Source organism: Chanos chanos, chromosome 2 (genome assembly GCF_902362185.1).
Source record: "Chanos chanos chromosome 2, fChaCha1.1, whole genome shotgun sequence".
Classification (NCBI taxonomy): Eukaryota; Metazoa; Chordata; class Actinopteri; order Gonorynchiformes; family Chanidae; genus Chanos; species Chanos chanos.
This window is the reverse complement of record NC_044496.1, coordinates 15,494,132-15,511,849: the sequence shown is the minus strand read 5'-3', so window position 1 is coordinate 15,511,849 and position 17,718 is coordinate 15,494,132. Positions and strand designations below refer to the sequence as shown.

Sequence of the window (17,718 nt, the reverse complement as noted above, 5' to 3'; positions counted from 1 at the left end):
CCATAGTAATACTTAGGAACATGTCGACTGATGCACTGAATTTGTAAAACACTATGAAAGCTCACAAGTTAGAAAGGCTTTCTGGAAAAAGCAGCGCTTTTATATTATCTGCAATGTATTTCATATTGTCATGTTATTAGCCATGTGTCATAGTGTACCATGAAATACACTTTTGAAATATTAGCCTCTGTTCCAGGTTTTTGAATGAACTGGTGAGGAGTAGGAGTGGATTTGTGACTCCTTCAGCTGTCAGTGCTGAGGGGGGTCCACACTGACGGGCAGGGCAGAGGAAGGGCTGGTGGAGCTGTCTGTTGCCAAGCCAACAGCTATTCTTTTAGCTTGATACAAAGTCTAGGCACAGGTCATAGAGGTCTATGACTGGAGGTCTCAAATGATCTCAAGATCCTGGTCTCCTTTTCTGCCACTCACCTTTGCAAGTTTTATTGACTGAAAGAGTAGTGCAGAGTGTGCCTATAATCATCCCATGAAATGTGTGCCATTCTGTCAAGTACTGTTCCCTGTTTCCTGTCTGGATCAGCCGTGTACCAAAATGCATTCTCAAAATACAACTCAGTGACACAGTAAGCTCTTCCTGATTTTCATAATCATTATTACTCATATCCTGTAAATGTTAACATTTATGGTCTATTTGTATGATGTCAATGTTTTGTTTATAAATACAATAACCTGGACCTACAAGCAAATCTTCGAGTGTTGTGAATGTCTTTATGCAGTTAATGAGCAGGAATAGGTCATCTTCACTTCAGTGAACCGATTGTATGTATGTATGTATGTATTAGTAGTAGTATTGTTGTTGTTGTGTTAAAATAATACTAATACTAATGATAATACGACCACTACTCATAATAATAATAATAATAATAATAATAACGTTCTTGCTCTTGTTTCGTGCTTATATCATTATTTTGAGCTTCAACGAGTCTATTTAACCGGTGCCAGGCGGAAAACAAAATGAAACGTCATTATAGAGAACCACCTATAGGGGCACTGGCCGTGAAACTATGAGACCGGAGTAATGGCCATGGCGGGCCAATAGTTGGCGCTCCTCTCAGATCCAGGGCGCGTTGGTGGTTGGACAGTGCATTGTGGGAGTTCCTGGCGGTAACGTGTTTGTACCTAAGAGAGTGTTCGAGCGCTCTGTGCGAGCTAACATAACATCTCGGATTTTCCTTTATTTTTCGCCGTCAGCATGGTTAAACTGTCGGCAGAGCTCATTGAGCAAGCTGCTCAATATACAAACCCTGTGCGTGACAGAGAACTGGATCTGCGAGGTAGGGCAAGTACAACCTATCTCTCTTTATGGCTAACAATAACGCTAAGGCCTAGATTAATTCGTTCCTAAGCATGCAGTAGAGTATGCATATATGGAGTAACTGGCTTTCCGGCAAATGGAACTTCATTCTCTTTTTTATTTTATTTTATCTTATTTTGCTGCGGTAAATAACAGTGTTGTTATGCTAACTGGTTTATGTATTGTGATTCTATTTCAAAGGTTACAAAATCCCCGTACTGGAAAATCTTGGTGCCACCCTCGACCAGTTTGATACAATTGATTTTTCCGATAATGAAATCAGAAAACTGGATGGCTTTCCCCTACTTAAAAGGCTCAAAACATTGTTGCTGAATAACAACCGCATATGGTAAGTAGCATTATAAAGCGAGCAAGCAAACAAACTGAATGGTCACCCCGAAGTAACGACTTTTACTGTAACGAGCAATGAATTAATGTCAAAGTAGCAAGTTATTTATTTAAAACAAAATTCTTTCTCTAGCCGTATAGGTGAAGGCCTTGAACAGTCATTGCCGAATTTGAAAGAACTGGTTCTGACGAGTAATAACATCCAAGAACTGGTAGGCTTTTACATATTTCTATTTCTTTGAGTGTGCTCTGATAAACATGATGCAATTATTTTTCAGTGTGATTGTGTTAAAGTCAGGGAACCCAGCTGTTTTATACGTTGATCTGTTAGTGACTAATTCTGAGAGACCAAAATGCTTTCTTTACGCTGTTAGGGTGACTTGGATCCCCTTGCGTCTGTGAAGACTTTGACCCTCCTCAGGTACTAGCTGAACAGCTCTTTGTATAATAGACCTTTGTATAAAACACCTCCCCGTCATGATTTAATTTGATTTCTCACCCTTGTTTATCGCACTTCCAGCTTGCTAAGAAATCCAGTGACCAATAAGAAACATTACAGACTCTATGTCATCAACAAAATTCCCCAAATCCGTGTGCTGGACTTTCAGAAGGTTAAACTAAAGGTATGATAAGCATTTCTCTCAGAATTGTAATCCTTTTGTTGCTGTCTCAGACACTTTCTGTGCAATCAGTACATGTTTCTGTGAACAAGAGAATCCTTAATCAATAAGTATGGGACTTAATGACATCCATGTGGATAAGACTTGGATAATAAAGATTAATGAGTAGATGAATGCTTTCTATATATATATATATATATATATATATATATATATATATATATATATATATATATGGGCAATGCAGTGCTTCAATGAGTATACAATCTTGAGTATAAAATGAATGCAAGTCCAGCATATTTGCACATAATATATCCTCTTCCCATGGGTACATAGGGAGTGTCCATGGCTTATGGTTTTCTCAAATGTCAGGAGTGTACATGTGAGTTTTGAGTGTGTAACAGATCTATATTCTTCAGTAGTTACAAATGAGTGGTATCTGCTCAGCTTCAGTTTCATGAATCCAAAATGCGCACACAGCTATTATGTTGAGTGCGACCGTGGCAGATGGCATCGCATATTACTTTCACTTTAACTCTTTGATGTATTGCCATAGGAACGACAGGAGGCAGAGAAAATGTTCAAAGGCAAACGAGGTGCTCAGCTTGCAAAGGATATTGCCAAGCGAACAAAAACGTAAGATGAAAATCCTTGATTAAGAACAGCTCTTTGGAATCACTGGAGGCAGACTGGTTTACAAAGTCATCCGACCAACCTGAAACAAAACAAGGCTACCATGGCTTTGATGGTTATTGTAATTGGAAATGTTGAACTTCAACGTCAAGCTCAAATTTAGTGTTGAACCAGAATTATTACCCGTACACAGTGTGTCTCTGGAGAGCTGTCTCAAGGCATTTCTCTCTTGTATCAGTTTATTGACACAAATAAGATAAGATACTACACTCTGGTTGTGAGATGATTGGTTGAAAGGTTGGAGAAGCATTGCTGTTATGGACACTTTTTAATAACACTTTTTCATATGCTTCAGTTTCACTCCAGGAGCAGGTTTGCAGGCTGATAAGAAGAAAACAGGCCCCTCTCCTGCAGATGTGGAGGCTATCAAGGCAAACTTTTCTTCCTGATGAAATCTTGACCATTCATTGATTTAATTTTTTTTTATATGTCATTATTTGTTTGTGTACCAAACGTATGTTCTGTCATTCTACAGAATGCTATTGCTAGTGCCACGTCACTGGCAGAAGTAGAGCGGCTGAAAGGACTTCTCCAATCCGGACAGATCCCTGGGAGGGAACTAAGACAAGGTATTGCAGACAGTGGAGCAGGCTAGTGCAAGGCTGTCTGTTTGGGGACTTGCATTAGAGACAAGTGTCGATGAATTCCCGACTGTATGTCACAAACAGAGTGAATCAGTTCTGAGCTGTGTCAAATCAAATGAAATGTTCCCAGTTTACTCCATATACTGCATCTGTATACTTTCACAAAGCATGCTACTGCTTATGATGTGCAGTATTTAATGCAGTAGTCATCTCCCTTGTTGTTCCTGTGTCAGACTAATGTGATGAACTGACAGTGGTTCTGTTTTGACTTCACACAAACCCTTACAGCAGCGGTACTGTCATGAACCCTGTGGTTTCCCTCTGTGAGAGGGTTTTTTTTTTTATTGTTGTGAAATGTCTCTAAAGATAAACTTTAGAGATGTATGTGTCCACAAGAAATGTCTTTTTTATGTCATTCTCTTTGTTACAGCTATGGTATCTACATGATATGTACAGAAGGTTTTGATGAACTTTTGTTATATCCAGTTATAACAATCCAGAACTGCCTCAGCTCTCATGTTTTATGTGATGCCCTGAAATAGGCATGTTAAAGTGCTGATCTGGAGACAGTCTTGCACCAAGGATGCAGCATGTGAAGACTGCAGGTAAAGGATTAGTAGAGTGCTTTCATATTTCATGTTTTTTTACAGGTGCACATGGCATGGTGGAGGAAGAGGAGGAGGAAGAGGAGAATGAAGGGATGCAGTCAGAATCAGAGATACATATGGAAACTGGTATTGGCCGACATGAAATGGGAGATCAAATCAGAGAGGAGGGTGAGAACGGAGAACAGGAGGAGGGAGATGAAGATGATGTTGAAGAGGAGGACATGCATATTAATGGCTCCTAACTATTTTTATGTGTTGATGGATGTCCTAAAGTTGGCGAGTCACCCCTTTTTTGGAGCAGTATGATTTTGTTGGATGATATCCCTGTTTATGTTTCATAGTATGTTTTTTTTTTTTTTTTACAGTGTGTTTTTTTTTAATAAAGATTTCCTCTGGTATAGCCAGTCACATTTGTTCTTTTGACATAGGTTTTGTTAAACAACATGTTACTGTAAATAAATTAGAAAAACACATTAAGGAATGCATTTATCTGGCCTATTAATCTTGGTCACAACAGTAGAAAATTCCATGGATCTGGTCACTATATTCGCAGTAGAACCTTTGAGTCATCATTATATGGTAACTATTTTTCAAATAGTTATCATTTGTAATAATAATTGCAGAATGATGGGCTCTGTGAGACAATACTTCACAACTTCTCAAAAACACACAAAAAAACTGATGCGATTTTTAGTATAGCCTGGGAGAATATCTCTACTGTACATAATCGTCAAAAACAAAAATGCCACGGGTATAAATCCAACCCATTTTTGTGGGCGACTACTTGCTTATACCGTACTGCTCTGTAGTAGCAATATTGCCATCTAGTGTACATTAATCTCTGGGATTCATCGTGCTCCTTTACTAACCCGGTATTTCCACGTCAGCCTTGTAGTGGATTGGTTAGACTGCGGAAACGCTTGAAGCAGAATTCAATTAACATAAATACCGAAAGTGTAGCTTTAATCTGATGAAGCTGGACGAATTTAGAAAAACAACGTTGTTGTCGTTTCAGTAAGTAACGCTTGATTTAGCTTGAAAATGGAAGCCGACGACGAAGCTTCTGAAATTAAAACGGAGAGGAACTTGGATAACCAGGATCTAAGTTTTCTTCAAACATATGGTGGGTCGGCTAGCTACTGAACTCCAACTCCCTCCTCTCTCACCTGTATCTGTTACATGCCGGTCTGATTTTCTGTAATTTAACAATTTCAGGCAAGCGAACGGTAGTCCTGTCCAGCTTGTTAATGCTAACTATTTTAGCATCTATAACGGTAACATGGGGACAAAAAGGGTGAGGGAATTATGGTTGTTGGGGGGCCTCAATACTGGTGCAGACTGGAATCAGTGGTGACCCACACAACACCACACAACCAGTTTTATCTCGCCAGGTATTCCTAAATGGACTGATCACAGACGTACCTCACTAAAGATGGCTTGTTTCGCCACTCGGCGTCAAAAAGTTCTGTAAGATACATAGGATAGGATAGCTATTATTAGCTGCCAGGCAGCCCATGACGCTGGTGGTTTTACTTGCTGATGTTGATGGCAAACCATATGAGGTAGAGTCTCACAGTTTATTTGCTTGATATATAACTTGATTTTAGATGTTATACCGGCGACCAATATTGCTAGGTGTAATGTTTACATGCGGACATGTCGTCTCTGTGATACAACGTTTAGCCACCAGCTAGGTTAAGCTTAGACTAGTAGCGACCAGGCAGTCTTGTCAGTGTAGCTCACATATATACACCTCCCTATAAATAATCACAGCATACACTGGGTGGCAGTTGTGATTGTGATTCATTAAGACTCCAGTAATCGATGTTATAGGTAGATATAACTTTTATTGTCATTTTAAATTTGACTTTTCTTTGTTTTTTAACTATAGCAACCGGTTTCCTAGCTGAGTATGGATGGTATGTGCTGTTCGTTTGTGTTGGAATTTACCTGCTCATTCAGCATCTTAATAAGAACAGAAGAAACCAAGAGCAAAGCGCCACTGCCTCAACTGTTGGTCATGGTAAGTATTATTAACGGTGTAAAACAAATTTTGGACTGTTTGTTGTTAAATAGATGCGGCATCATACTGACAAAGAGTAATCTAATTTTTGTTTAGATCCTGCATCCGTGGTAAGGCGCCAAGAGGCTTTGGAAGCAGCAAGGCAAAGAATGCAAGAGGAGCTTAATGCGAAAGCAGCAGAGTACAGAGAAAAACAGCAGAAAGTGAGCACTACTTCAAGATCACTCTTTGTCAAATAATACGTTTAGTATTTTACTTCTTAGGAGAAAATCTCTGAGTACAAGGCCAATCCGTTCTTAAAAAAATGCTCTTATATTTCAGTTGGAAGAAGAGAAGAGACGACAGAAGATTGAGATGTGGGAGAGTATGAAGGAGGGAAAAAGTTATAAGGGAAATCAAAAGTTTTCACAGGTGAGAGGATAGCTGTGTCAGACGTATTTCTTTGTTTTACTGTCAAGTATTTCTCCAAGTTGTGTAAATCATTTCATACCCAATGCATTTTTTTTTTACAGAACACTGAAGAAGCTAGTTCATCGACAGTGCTGAAACCAAAGACGGACAAAAAACCCCTTCGTAATAGTGGTATGGCAAGAAGTTTGTTAAGTCGTGTATTTAATTCTCATTCAATACATGCTGCATGTTGAAGTTGTCTAGCTTTACTGCTCTTAAATGAGGCCTTCATTGTGTTGTAGGGTTTAATCCTTTGAGTGGAGAGGGAGGTGGAACTTGTACATGGCGACCAGGAAGAAGGGGGCCCTCAGCTGGTGGATGAGGTTAAAGTCGGTCAGGGTAACACAGTGACCTCTGACCTTCATCCTCATTACAGGAACACTGAAATTTCTGCTGAATTAAGCTGTTGGTACTTACAGTGACTCCATACTGATTTTTACTTTTTACTATTTAATTCTTTAATCAGTTCCGATATGGAGTCATGCTTGTTAATATCCCAGGTTGTCACATCAAATGTTTTGTCTCAGTTTCACTTCATGGTATATGCTTTTCTAGTCATTTAGTAAATGAAATTTGCAAAGCTTTGGACCTAAAACTGCCAATAAATAATTGTCTTTCTTTTAATAGCAATCTGGGTTAGTTTGGCCAACTATGTGAGAGTGACAGCTTTTAATGATGCCATTTTCAGAAATGGCAGTGATGCCATTGGGAATGGTTGATAATTTTCTGCTGAAAATTTGTGTTCCTGAGTTTTCCGTCATTCATACTTAAAAATGCTGCGCTGTATCCACACCTTGTGAGTTGATATGTTTCAGATGGCTACTTCACTGTGCTCTGGATTGCATTGCAAACTGAACTAGTGATAGCTCTCTCTTTGTGTATTTAACCCTTTTTATTTTCTGGCAATAGAATCTGTGATGGTGAAGTCGTAAATGACTCACAAACAAATGATCAATGTTATGTACTTGACTGTCTTTGTATTGAACTTCACAAATAAAATGCCTACTTGCTGATCTTGAAGTTAAGACTGTTTATTTGCCTTTGTTTTGCCCTTGTTACGTGCAGATAAACGCCCGCATTATATAGATCATTTATCTAGTATAACGTTGGACTTTTGGGATAATTGTTTCCATGCAAGTATCTTGAGGCAAGGCGTTTTACAAGTAAACAAAACAATGGATTTTTTGGATTAAGGAACAATCAGCATCGAATGGACGTGGATACTTTAGTTGCATACCAAACACTCGTGGAATTAACACAAAATCATAAACATTGCTAACTGCGATTTACAGAACAGACTTCAGTTCATAGCCACTTTAAATAGAGCAGGTCTGTGCAGTAAATAGTCTCCTCGCCAAATCGTGTTTCCTCCACTAGGTGGGGATAGTGTAACGCCCTTGTTGGTATAACGGTCACACTACCGTTTTATGAACGGTTTCGCGTTTGAGTTGCTCGACTTAGGGATATACTGACGTAATATTCCCCGTCGTATTAAATGTTGGAGACATACAATATTACCCTTCACCTTAAGACAAAAACATTGGACTCAGTCAGTTCTTTTCAGTTAATTGTTCATCACTACCGCAACAAAACACGTCAAAATCTCGATAAGTCATCTGACATTAACTACCATTGTAACTTCTAAGCTGAAAAAAAACCTCAAAGTTTTTTCCTTTTCTTTTTTTTCACCGTGTAAAGGAAGGAGCGTCATCACTAGTGGGAGAAGACCACCGGCACTGCGTAATCTGGCTCCTTAACCAATCAGAGATTCTCTACGGTGACTCCATTAGGTCAAACTATACAGCCAAACCACGTCGCCGTGAGACATTCTGAACAGTCTCACAATGGCGAGGTAGTCGGAAGACTGGATGCTGCTCATCGTTAAACAGACCACATAAATTACCCGAAGGTTATAATTTGTCGTGATTGATAGCGACGCAATGCTTAATAGTTAGAGGGATCATCAGAGGAGGACGGATTTAGAGTTGGGTATATGGAGACTACCGTGTTACAACGTATATACAGAAGACTACACTGGAACCAACAGTGGCTGCAAGGGAAAGCTTCCTACCATGAGTGACTGTGAGTCTAGTATTCTGGAGAGTATTACAAATTAACCGGTGTAAGGTTTCAACAAGAGACGCTTTGCGACGCAAGAACAAGCGGTGAAATACATTTGGTTTAGGTTTGGGGAATGGCAGGCAGAAGCCGAAGGGCATGGTTCAGTGTTCTTTTAGGGCTGGTTGTCGGGTTTACCTTGGCTTCCAGATTAATTTTGCCAAGGGCGACCGAATTGAAGAATGCTGGCCAAAAACGCAGGGCAAGCACGGGTGGCTGCGGGGTACACGGGGGACTGAAGAGGGAATACGGCGGAGCTCTGATGTGGCCACCCCAAGATAACGGAAGGCTGGTAACAGAGAAACCAGTACCGAAGTCCAAGAATTTCCTTTTTGTCGGCGTTATGACTGCCCAAAAGTACCTGAACAACCGAGCAGTAGCAGCTTATAGGTAAGACATGGTGTGTCGAATGAATACGCCAGTTCCTGTGAACAAAATACGTTAGTTTCGCAGGTTTAAGGCTTGCAAAACATATTGTGTATAGAGTTGTGTTCTCCTATGATTTGTACAAACAAAGCAAAAAAAGTTCAGAACAACGGACGTAGCTACTTTTAAACCTTTGGATAAAATCATTGCCATCATTTAAAAAAGTAATACGTGTGCATTTCAACCACTCCTTTTGCCTAATGTGTAAGCATTGTTTTTAGTTCACATTAGCTTACCTGGCTGCTGTTATAACATGACAGGTTATAGTATTAAGATGTAATATTGAATTTCAAATCACCTAATCACATAATTAGCAGTAGCTGGAATGCAATACTTTCAATATGATGTAATGCCCCGCACTTAGGAAATTTGACAAAATAGTACTCGGGGTTTATCAGAGTTTGTGTTTACATGTTACAACATTAGCTCAGAAGATCCTCCACTGAGGCCAAGCTTTCAAGTAGGAGTGGATGAGCAGTTAAGAGTTTTATATAATTAGGGACTGTCTGGAGAAGACTGAACAGTGCTATCTTTTCATACATGCAGTCATGAGGGCAACTTAATGTATTTTGGTGTAAACATATTTGTCCATCTGCAGTGGCAAACAAGGATATTGTATTAGTGTCAGGTGTGTTCCAAGAATAGATTTGATATGATTTAACCCATTGCTTTCAGATAAACAGAGTGAAAAGGGAGCCATAACACTAATGTTATTTTGTTAAATTGGAGGCAATGACAGAACCTCTCTGGCCTTTTTACTTGCTCTCTTTTCACTCTGTTTGCCTTATGCTCTTTCTTACACTTTATGTCTGATTTTAGTAGCTGTTGTCTTATAGCTAAGCCTTTGCTACGCCTGATATATGTTCACAGTTAAAGTATATAACTGTAAAGTAATGCCACTACATGGGGGATTTAAAACACTTTGTAGGGAGCTCTGATCTTACGGCAATGCAGCTATATGACTCATTCTCTGTATCTTGTGCAGGACCTGGGCTCAGACAATTCCAGGCAAGGTAGAGTTCTTCTCCAGTGAGGGCTCAGATACATCCATCCCTATCCCAATCGTGGCCCTCCAGAATGTGGACGACTCATATCCTCCCCAAAAGAAGTCTTTCATGATGCTCAAGTATATGCATGACCACTACTTAGACCAATTTGAATGGTTCATGCGAGCAGACGATGATGTCTACATTAAGGGTGATCGTTTGGAAAGTTTTCTGAGAAGTCTGAACAGTAGCGAGGCCATTTTCCTTGGTCAGACGGGCATGGGTGCCCGTGATGAACTGGGTAAGCTGGCTCTGGAGCCAGGCGAAAACTTCTGCATGGGAGGCCCAGGTGTCATAATGAGCCGTGAGGTGCTACGCAGGATGGTACCTCACATCCGCCAGTGCCTGCAGGAGATGTACACCACCCATGAGGACGTAGAAGTGGGCCGCTGTGTGCGTCGCTTCGCTGGAGTACAATGTGTCTGGTCCTATGAGGTAAGAGGGAGAGAGATGGAAAAACAGGTTGCTTTTCAGGAAAGTATGTATCCAAATACTGTGGCAAAAATGAGACCCTCTTGTAAGTGAGAATAGCAGTCAATGCTTTCATTTTAAGTGAAGGTAAGACTAACAAAACCACTTTATCTCAGAGGTATATCTTTACTTTTTGACCAGAGATATTGAAAGCTAGCCTATATGTCACACATCTGTAGTAAGAATTCATTTTTTATATCCTTTTATGGGTAAAATCTGAACGATGTGGCTTTTCTGAACCATTTAAGGGCTTTCATATTACCTTGGTAGATATTAGTGTTGTTAGACATGAATAGCTGCTTCAGAATTAATAGACGCAGACATTTGCTTAATGGTTTTAATTTTGAGGATGGTATCTAATTGATTTTTATGGCTGTCTCAGCCGCTCAAGTTTTCTCATGAAAAATGAGATCCCCAGGTTTGGTCTTTTACTGCCCTTCTGTCAGGTTGACTTCCGATCCGCAAGAGAGGATTCATCCGACTCAAAGACAAAGCTCAGGGCCATTATTTCAGTCCTTTGAATAGTTTCTTTTGGTACTAATATAGAATAGACAGAGTAATTGAAAGTAGGCTTGGTGGAAATGCAGTTAACAGTCTGTTAGTATTCTGTCAGTGACTGGAGAGAAGGAGAGGGAGTCTTTTAAGAGACCTGAGGTGTGTCATGAGTTTGTTTGGCAAAAAATGTTTCTTTTCGGTTTCCTTCTTGTCACTCTCCATTTTATTACAGTAGATGTAAGGTTTGTGTGGAAAATGAATATCTTTTCTTCCTGTCTGTTGTCTGTTCCTAGTTGTAAGTGAAACTCTGCGCAGTGTATTTTATTTTTTGCATAAAAGATTGAATCGCTTTCAATAAATAGTCATTGATATGGGGACGCTCACACACAGTCATTCATGCCTCACAAAGTGGCAAAATGGAAAATAAGTAGGTTGGATAGACATCAGAGGTATTCAGTAAATCTTGTCAGTTTTTGGCAGCAGGAATGAGGTGGAATTGGAGTCTTTGGTTCACAGCTCTTTTAAAGAGCCTCTCTTGTGACTGGGGCCAGTGGGAGCTTTAATGGGCATTTGATGTGAGCTTTAATTACAGCTGTAGTAGGTTAGTTAGAGACAGCACAGCTGGGCAACCAGCAATTAATGTCAGAGGATTCTGCCCTCAGTTCTTTATGGACGTTGGAAAGACCTATTGCCTTGCATGTCTCTACAAGCCCTCAGAAAGGGTCCGCCCTGTTAAGTGACCTCAAAGCCCTGTTGACGAATACACTTGCACAAGCTCTTAGATGACCATCTGTTGCACTCAAAAATGATCATATCAGTGGTCTTGTGTGTATGCTTGAGATGTTTTGTATCTTTTAAGTGAGAAGTTTATTTGCTGTCAACACCAAATCAAATAGTGCCATTTTTTTTTTTTGCTGTTTTTCAAATTGCACAATGAGTGACTTGCTCAGTAAAGCTGCACTAGGCATTCACAGAGAGGAGGATGTGAATTTTGGAGTCTGAAGGACAAGACTGATCTCCTCAAGGTTACCAAAGTCTCATGTCTTCTTGACTGTCTCAGTTTACCTTCTCAACCTTTTCTCACGCCCAAAACAGGAATATGCACAACATATGTTGTGCTATAGTATGTGTGGCGTTATGTATGTGGGCTATAATGTATCATGTAAACTACAGTGTAGAATGTGGGCAGCCCTATAACGCGTAGTTGCATATTGCTAGCTGCACTTGCTTGAGGGAGGATGTGCAGCAGTTGTCACCACCCCCACAAATGCAGAATAAGCTTTCATCACCTTAACCACCTTAATACTGCCCGTCTTGAATCCTCTCTGCAGCTGCTCTCGGGGAGCTCCTTTGATGGCCAAGACTCTCCTCAATCTGCTCATTTGACCTTGGTCTCCTCTAGCTCCTCCTTCCTTCACACTGGTGCCTGTATGTAGCCCCTCAGTTTTCGCTGCTGCTGCCACAGGCTCATTTTTCATCAGGATTGATGGGACTGCATTGAGTCTTGTACCATGATGTGCCATGCATTTTCACTTAAAATGCTCGGGGCATTATTGTCAATGCATGCAAAATGAATGTTTGTAAGCGGGTATGCGTAATGATAAAAGATGGCAAAATGGCACTTTAACCCCTTCAGATAGTATGGATGACGCAGATGTATAGAGAAAAAGATTCGCATCTCTGTTCCCCCCCCCCCTTTTTTTTTTTAAATATTGTTTTAGATTTCTGTTTAGCTTGTGATATTTCAGACAGAGACAAACCGCACGTCTGGTGCTCTTGTTGGGTGTCATTTGGAAAAAAAAAAAATAACAACAACAAAAACATTGTTCTGTCTGTGTGGAGGAGCAGAAGCTCTCAACATTTTCAAGCAGTGCTAATTTATGTAGGCTTATCTTGAACCTGAAAAGCAGAATTTTTGGAGCTGTGCTGCACATTTTGGCTACTGCAGTTCTCAGTGTTGCTGCTGCTCTTCCTGTTCACTCAGGCAGATATCTGGATCACGCTTTTAGAATAAGTTCCACGAAATCTCAGGCAAACCGGTTCCAAGAGTTGGTTTCCATCAATATGACTGACTGCACAACAGGTTTCTCATCAGTTACTCAAAAATCGCATGTCATGTTTCAGGTTTATGATGCGTAGGTTTGTGTGTGTGTGTGTGTGTAGGTGGGTACGTGGTTGTGTTGTGAAAAGAGGCGTTTTCGTTGTCTGCTCTGGGTCTAGAAGATTCTACATCTAGATTTTATATATATATTTTTTTGTCACAGAAATCCACAGGAAGTCAGCTTCCCACACATATACCCCATAATGCCTAACATGCTCTTGCAAACAAACGCCTGTCAAACCTATTTCTTGCTACATGGTGAAACCAAGAATTACTCTGCTGCTGCAGTCCTATATTTTGTGGGTCTTTCATGGAATCCTTTGTGGAGATTTATGTAAGATGTACAATTATTATGCTCATTTTACATGTTTTAGGTTAAATCCAACAGCCTAAACAAGCTCTTTAAGTCACGCGGCTTCTAACATAACTTCTGATCTCGTTGAGATGAGAACATACATTAAATCTAATGAGAAGCTGAACTTTGTTGTCTGTGTGTATATACAGCTTTTAAAGTACTGAGTCAGTCTTTTTGATGCATGTCTTTCTCTGTTTGAATGTTCTGGACTGATTGAGCTCTGTACCCAAAAGAGTCATTGATCATATGACTTTTTAAATGACTGTTTGCTGTTCTGAACTAGATCTGATTTGTGCTCCTTAGCTTGTTAAAGGAACAGTATTGCCTATTCATAGCCCTCATTCCATGCATGTGTGTAGGATAGCGGTTTCTTAGTTTGGTCAGTGGAATGACTCTCTATAGTGGACCTTCAGTCAAGGGCCTATGTGATCACTGAAAGGGTTCATCAGAGGTCTCCCCATCATTCTTCCTCAAGCAGAAACAAGTTGTGACCTTGATGATGTACTCTTTAATTTACTCATGCCAGATCAAAATCTCTCTCTAGACATTTTTTTTTTCAGTGCTATTTATAAGGTCTGTATTATCTTTTATATGTTTTCATTCCACTGTTCTGAAAGTACAGGCTAAATTTGATTCACATAGTCCCGTTTCTGTCTTTAGAATGAGACGACTAAGTTGTGTGTCTGTCTGCTGCCTTTCGCTCTCCTTTTTTCTCCTTTGCAAATGGCCGTGTATGTGGCAAACCTCACGTATTTTCAGACATCCTGTGGCCACTGGACTCATGTATGTGTTATTCTGTTTCTCCTCTACACTCCCAAGCAAGAGACTAAAATTAGAGCCACAGGGCCAAATAGATGTTTACAAGTTTCATTTAAAAATAAATACAAACAGAGGTTAAAGAGTTTCACTTATGCATAAGACTTGAAATATGCCCTGTGTCTCTGTGAGGACTAGCACGGGGAATCTCATCCTGCCTCCACACCGCTGCGTGCACAACATAAGGCTCATGCTATAGGCCTGGCAGGCGTAATTATAGCTCTGTATTTACATGACATATGAATGTCATTCAGATGCATCTCACAGAGAAGTTTGAATTTTCAGACAGATTTGTCACTTTGGTGTATGGGTCGGTCTGTTAATCCTCCCTAAGGATAATCTAACTGCTGTAAATTGTACGTCTACTAAAATGCTGGAAAATACTGATGGGTTCACTCAGTTGGCTGGAAGAGCACAAACCCATTGCAGCCACTGGGTGGGCCAGACAGTTTATAGACTGTCCAAAATCTCTGAGTGTTGCAGTCTGTGTCTTCCATTTATACATTCTGTCAGAGCTCAAGCATTTTGTCTTTTAGCTACTATATTTTCATTTGTTTGGAAATTTGAACAGGGAGTTTTTAACTTGTGTACATGAGTTCCCCCAGCTGTTACTTCCTTACTTTATCTTTTTGATTTGTTGCCTACCTGCATTAACCCTTATTTGCGTTTCGTATCACCCTGTGCAAATATGTTTTCCCGTTTCTCAGACCTGACGGCTTGTCGTCTCAACAGGGCCTGTAATTGTAATTGGCGTAAAGGAACCCCCCCCATGCCTCTGTCTTACTGACCCTCTCAATGCTCAATGCTTCCCTCTCTCAGCTTTACCATTCTCGCGTTTCGACTGCTGTCTTATCGCCCTTTAACACATCTGAGAACTAACACTGTGGTTTCCTGGTGTTGAAAGAGATCTTTAGATGACTTTTGAGCCAACAGCTAGTGGATCTGAGTCAGTGCATTTGCAACAGTGTATTAATGGCAGAATACTTTCCTTACTTTATAACGAAACAGATAAAGGCAGCAGAAAAGAAATGCCCATGAGTTGTTTGTGGAATTTTTAAGCACAGTAGGTGAAGAAAGGGCAGAGTAAATTGACAGCAGGCCTCCATAATGTTACCTAGTTATAGAGTTTTTATAACGGGGAGCTAGGCCTTACCTCTGTATGTGTGCTTTAGCATATCCCTATAGTGAGAGCTGTAGTTCTACATACACTGAGAGCAAAGCCTTCCCTGTCTCTGTGTGTCATCTCCATGCCAACCCACAGACATGCCAGAGCACAGCTAATGAAAATCAGCAGCATCTGCTTCCTCCGGGTTTGAGCCCACAGCTTAAGGCTCATTGCATCTGAACACTTACTGCCAAGTCTCAGCCTGTGCTCCCTTCTCAAGACTGCTACACCGATTTTTGTGTTCAAACTCTGAACAGGAGATTCTTTGTGGCAGGGCCTCAGAGACCCTGTATTATAGCTACTCTACCTTTACTCCCCACCCCAATTAAATTTGTCCATATCAATCCCCTTTTTCCCTCTCATGCTCTATTTTTTCATGTTTTACATCTCAGCTTGTGTATGTTGCGGTTGAACTATTTTCCTTTTCCTACTGGTGGTGTGAGTGCAGTAACGAAAGCAGAGGGAATGTGCACACACACACACACACACACACACACACACACACTCTCTCTCTCTCACACACAAACAGACATACATATATGTGCATATGCATGGTTATTCAGATGAATGGAGCTCTAGCGACTGGCTCTCCACTAGGGAATGATTCTCGATTGTCAGCAATTGTTTTTGCTGCAAGGCCTGGTCGAAGCCAGATGTGATTTAAGAGGGACAGTTTGTCGAACTTAGAGCCTGCTGTATTTTGGTTGGAAGCTTACTGCAAAGGCTCTATTTCGGTGGCTTGGATTGTGTTCGTTGTTTCAGTCACGATGGTAAGAGGATAACCCTTCAGGTCGCAGCAGTGACCTTGGGAGAGCTCTTTGAGGCAGGTTTGTCTAGTCTCCCCATAATTAAGACTGTTGTTGGACAGAATGTGATGAAAAGAGAGTTTATATCTTTTGTGGGCAAGCATAACAGTTTCTTTTTAGGCAACTCAGCATGCTTGCGACATAATATAGGCCACAGGTGCATTGGGAGTGTACTCAGTATAATCACTGTGAATCTGTTGAATTAGTGAGTCTACAAAATAACCCAGTGACCCAACAGCCCTGAATCATATTGGGTCTGCAGAAATGTTACAAAGACTTTGCAAGGAAAACATAAAATCAAATTTTCTTCACAGCATTACTGACGTATATTAGCTTAGGTACATCTTTCATACCTGAGAACTAAGTCGTTTATGTCTGGGCCATGAAGTCCATTGTGGAGTATTCTGAATGCGCCAGCATCATGGGGGGGGGGGGGGGGGAGTCAATGTAATTGAACTGTGAATTTACTCATTTTGCACTTTTTTTTTTTTTTTTTTTGGAAATGGCAGTTTGAGGTGACTAGCTACAGTATGTTCACAGATCATTGCTATTAACGGCTTATCTGCTGCAGCTGCCCCTTTGTAACATTTCACCTCATGACACGTTCTTTCAAACACACAATGGACATAAATTAGGCCTGTTTGCAGAGAGGTGATTATTTCTACTCTGTCACTCCTGGTGTATCTGCTAACCTCTCCCAGGGCCCCAGACTCCTCACACGGAGTCCAGAGCATCCACAGCAAGCTCTGTGTGTGTCTGTGTGTGTGTGTCTTTTGTGTCTCCTGGGTAGTGCTGGAATGCAGAGGGGAAATGACTGGGTAACTGTTCCCTGCCTGATGGCTGGCTCTATTTGTGTGGTTCACACTACCCCAGACTGCCCTGACAGAGCAGCCAAGCCTTAATGGCAGTAGTTGTCCAGCTTCTAACTGTATGGTGACTGTTTGCAGGGGATAGGTTTGGAGATACAGGTTAGCCCTATCTGTTTCAGTCACTGTAGACTCAGTCTTAAATATACAGATGCAGAGTCCTGTCGGTATTAGCAATTCACTTCCAAGGTAAACCTGCAGGCAAGTCACCACCACCAGAACTCCCTGTCAGCACAGCTGTCCTTGAATGGTATTACTCTGCTGTGTGTCTTTTAATGGCTGAGTTTAGACTGAATAAATGTAGGTTATAATTTTGTGAGTGGAATATAAATTATATGGAACTGCAAGTACGACCAGTTGTACAGTTCACTGCACGGAGACATGGCTCCGTCTACATCGATGTCTGCCTCGAGTG

General features: G+C 40.7%; 3 protein-coding genes across 5 annotated transcripts in view; all 3 read left to right on the top strand.

The window, feature by feature from the left end:
• Nucleotides 1-1,185: 1,185 nt before the first annotated feature.
• Nucleotides 1,186-4,503, top strand: snrpa1 (small nuclear ribonucleoprotein polypeptide A'). Of its 2 annotated transcripts, XM_030766124.1 has the most exons (10): nucleotides 1,186-1,292; nucleotides 1,514-1,661; nucleotides 1,794-1,872; nucleotides 2,035-2,081; nucleotides 2,181-2,283; nucleotides 2,837-2,916; nucleotides 3,269-3,344; nucleotides 3,449-3,542; nucleotides 4,208-4,291; nucleotides 4,361-4,503. In XM_030766124.1, exons 1-10 carry the CDS (start codon nucleotides 1,211-1,213, stop codon nucleotides 4,405-4,407), a joined length of 840 nt encoding a protein of 279 aa, XP_030621984.1. In that variant the 5' UTR covers nucleotides 1,186-1,210; the 3' UTR covers nucleotides 4,408-4,503. The 2 variants fall into 2 exon arrangements, with proteins under 2 accessions (XP_030621984.1, XP_030621983.1); XM_030766123.1 differs by having other exon boundaries at nucleotides 4,208-4,503.
• A 548-nt stretch (nucleotides 4,504-5,051) lies between these two features.
• Nucleotides 5,052-7,658, top strand: selenos (selenoprotein S). 2 transcript variants are annotated; one of them, XM_030765713.1, is made up of 6 exons: nucleotides 5,052-5,288; nucleotides 6,057-6,182; nucleotides 6,285-6,391; nucleotides 6,510-6,599; nucleotides 6,701-6,770; nucleotides 6,881-7,658. In XM_030765713.1, exons 1-6 carry the CDS (start codon nucleotides 5,207-5,209, stop codon nucleotides 6,958-6,960), a joined length of 555 nt encoding a protein of 184 aa, XP_030621573.1. In that variant the 5' UTR covers nucleotides 5,052-5,206; the 3' UTR covers nucleotides 6,961-7,658. The 2 variants fall into 2 exon arrangements, with proteins under 2 accessions (XP_030621573.1, XP_030621572.1); XM_030765712.1 differs by having other exon boundaries at nucleotides 6,057-6,188.
• An 858-nt stretch (nucleotides 7,659-8,516) lies between these two features.
• chsy1 (chondroitin sulfate synthase 1) overlaps nucleotides 8,517-17,718 on the top strand; it is a 39,765-nt gene continuing 30,563 nt past the window's right edge. The window contains exons 1-2 of the mRNA XM_030766799.1: nucleotides 8,517-9,146; nucleotides 10,168-10,663. Coding sequence (XP_030622659.1) covers nucleotides 8,833-9,146; nucleotides 10,168-10,663 — 810 coding nt within the window. The 5' untranslated portion in view covers nucleotides 8,517-8,832. The remainder of the gene's footprint in view (nucleotides 9,147-10,167; nucleotides 10,664-17,718) is intronic.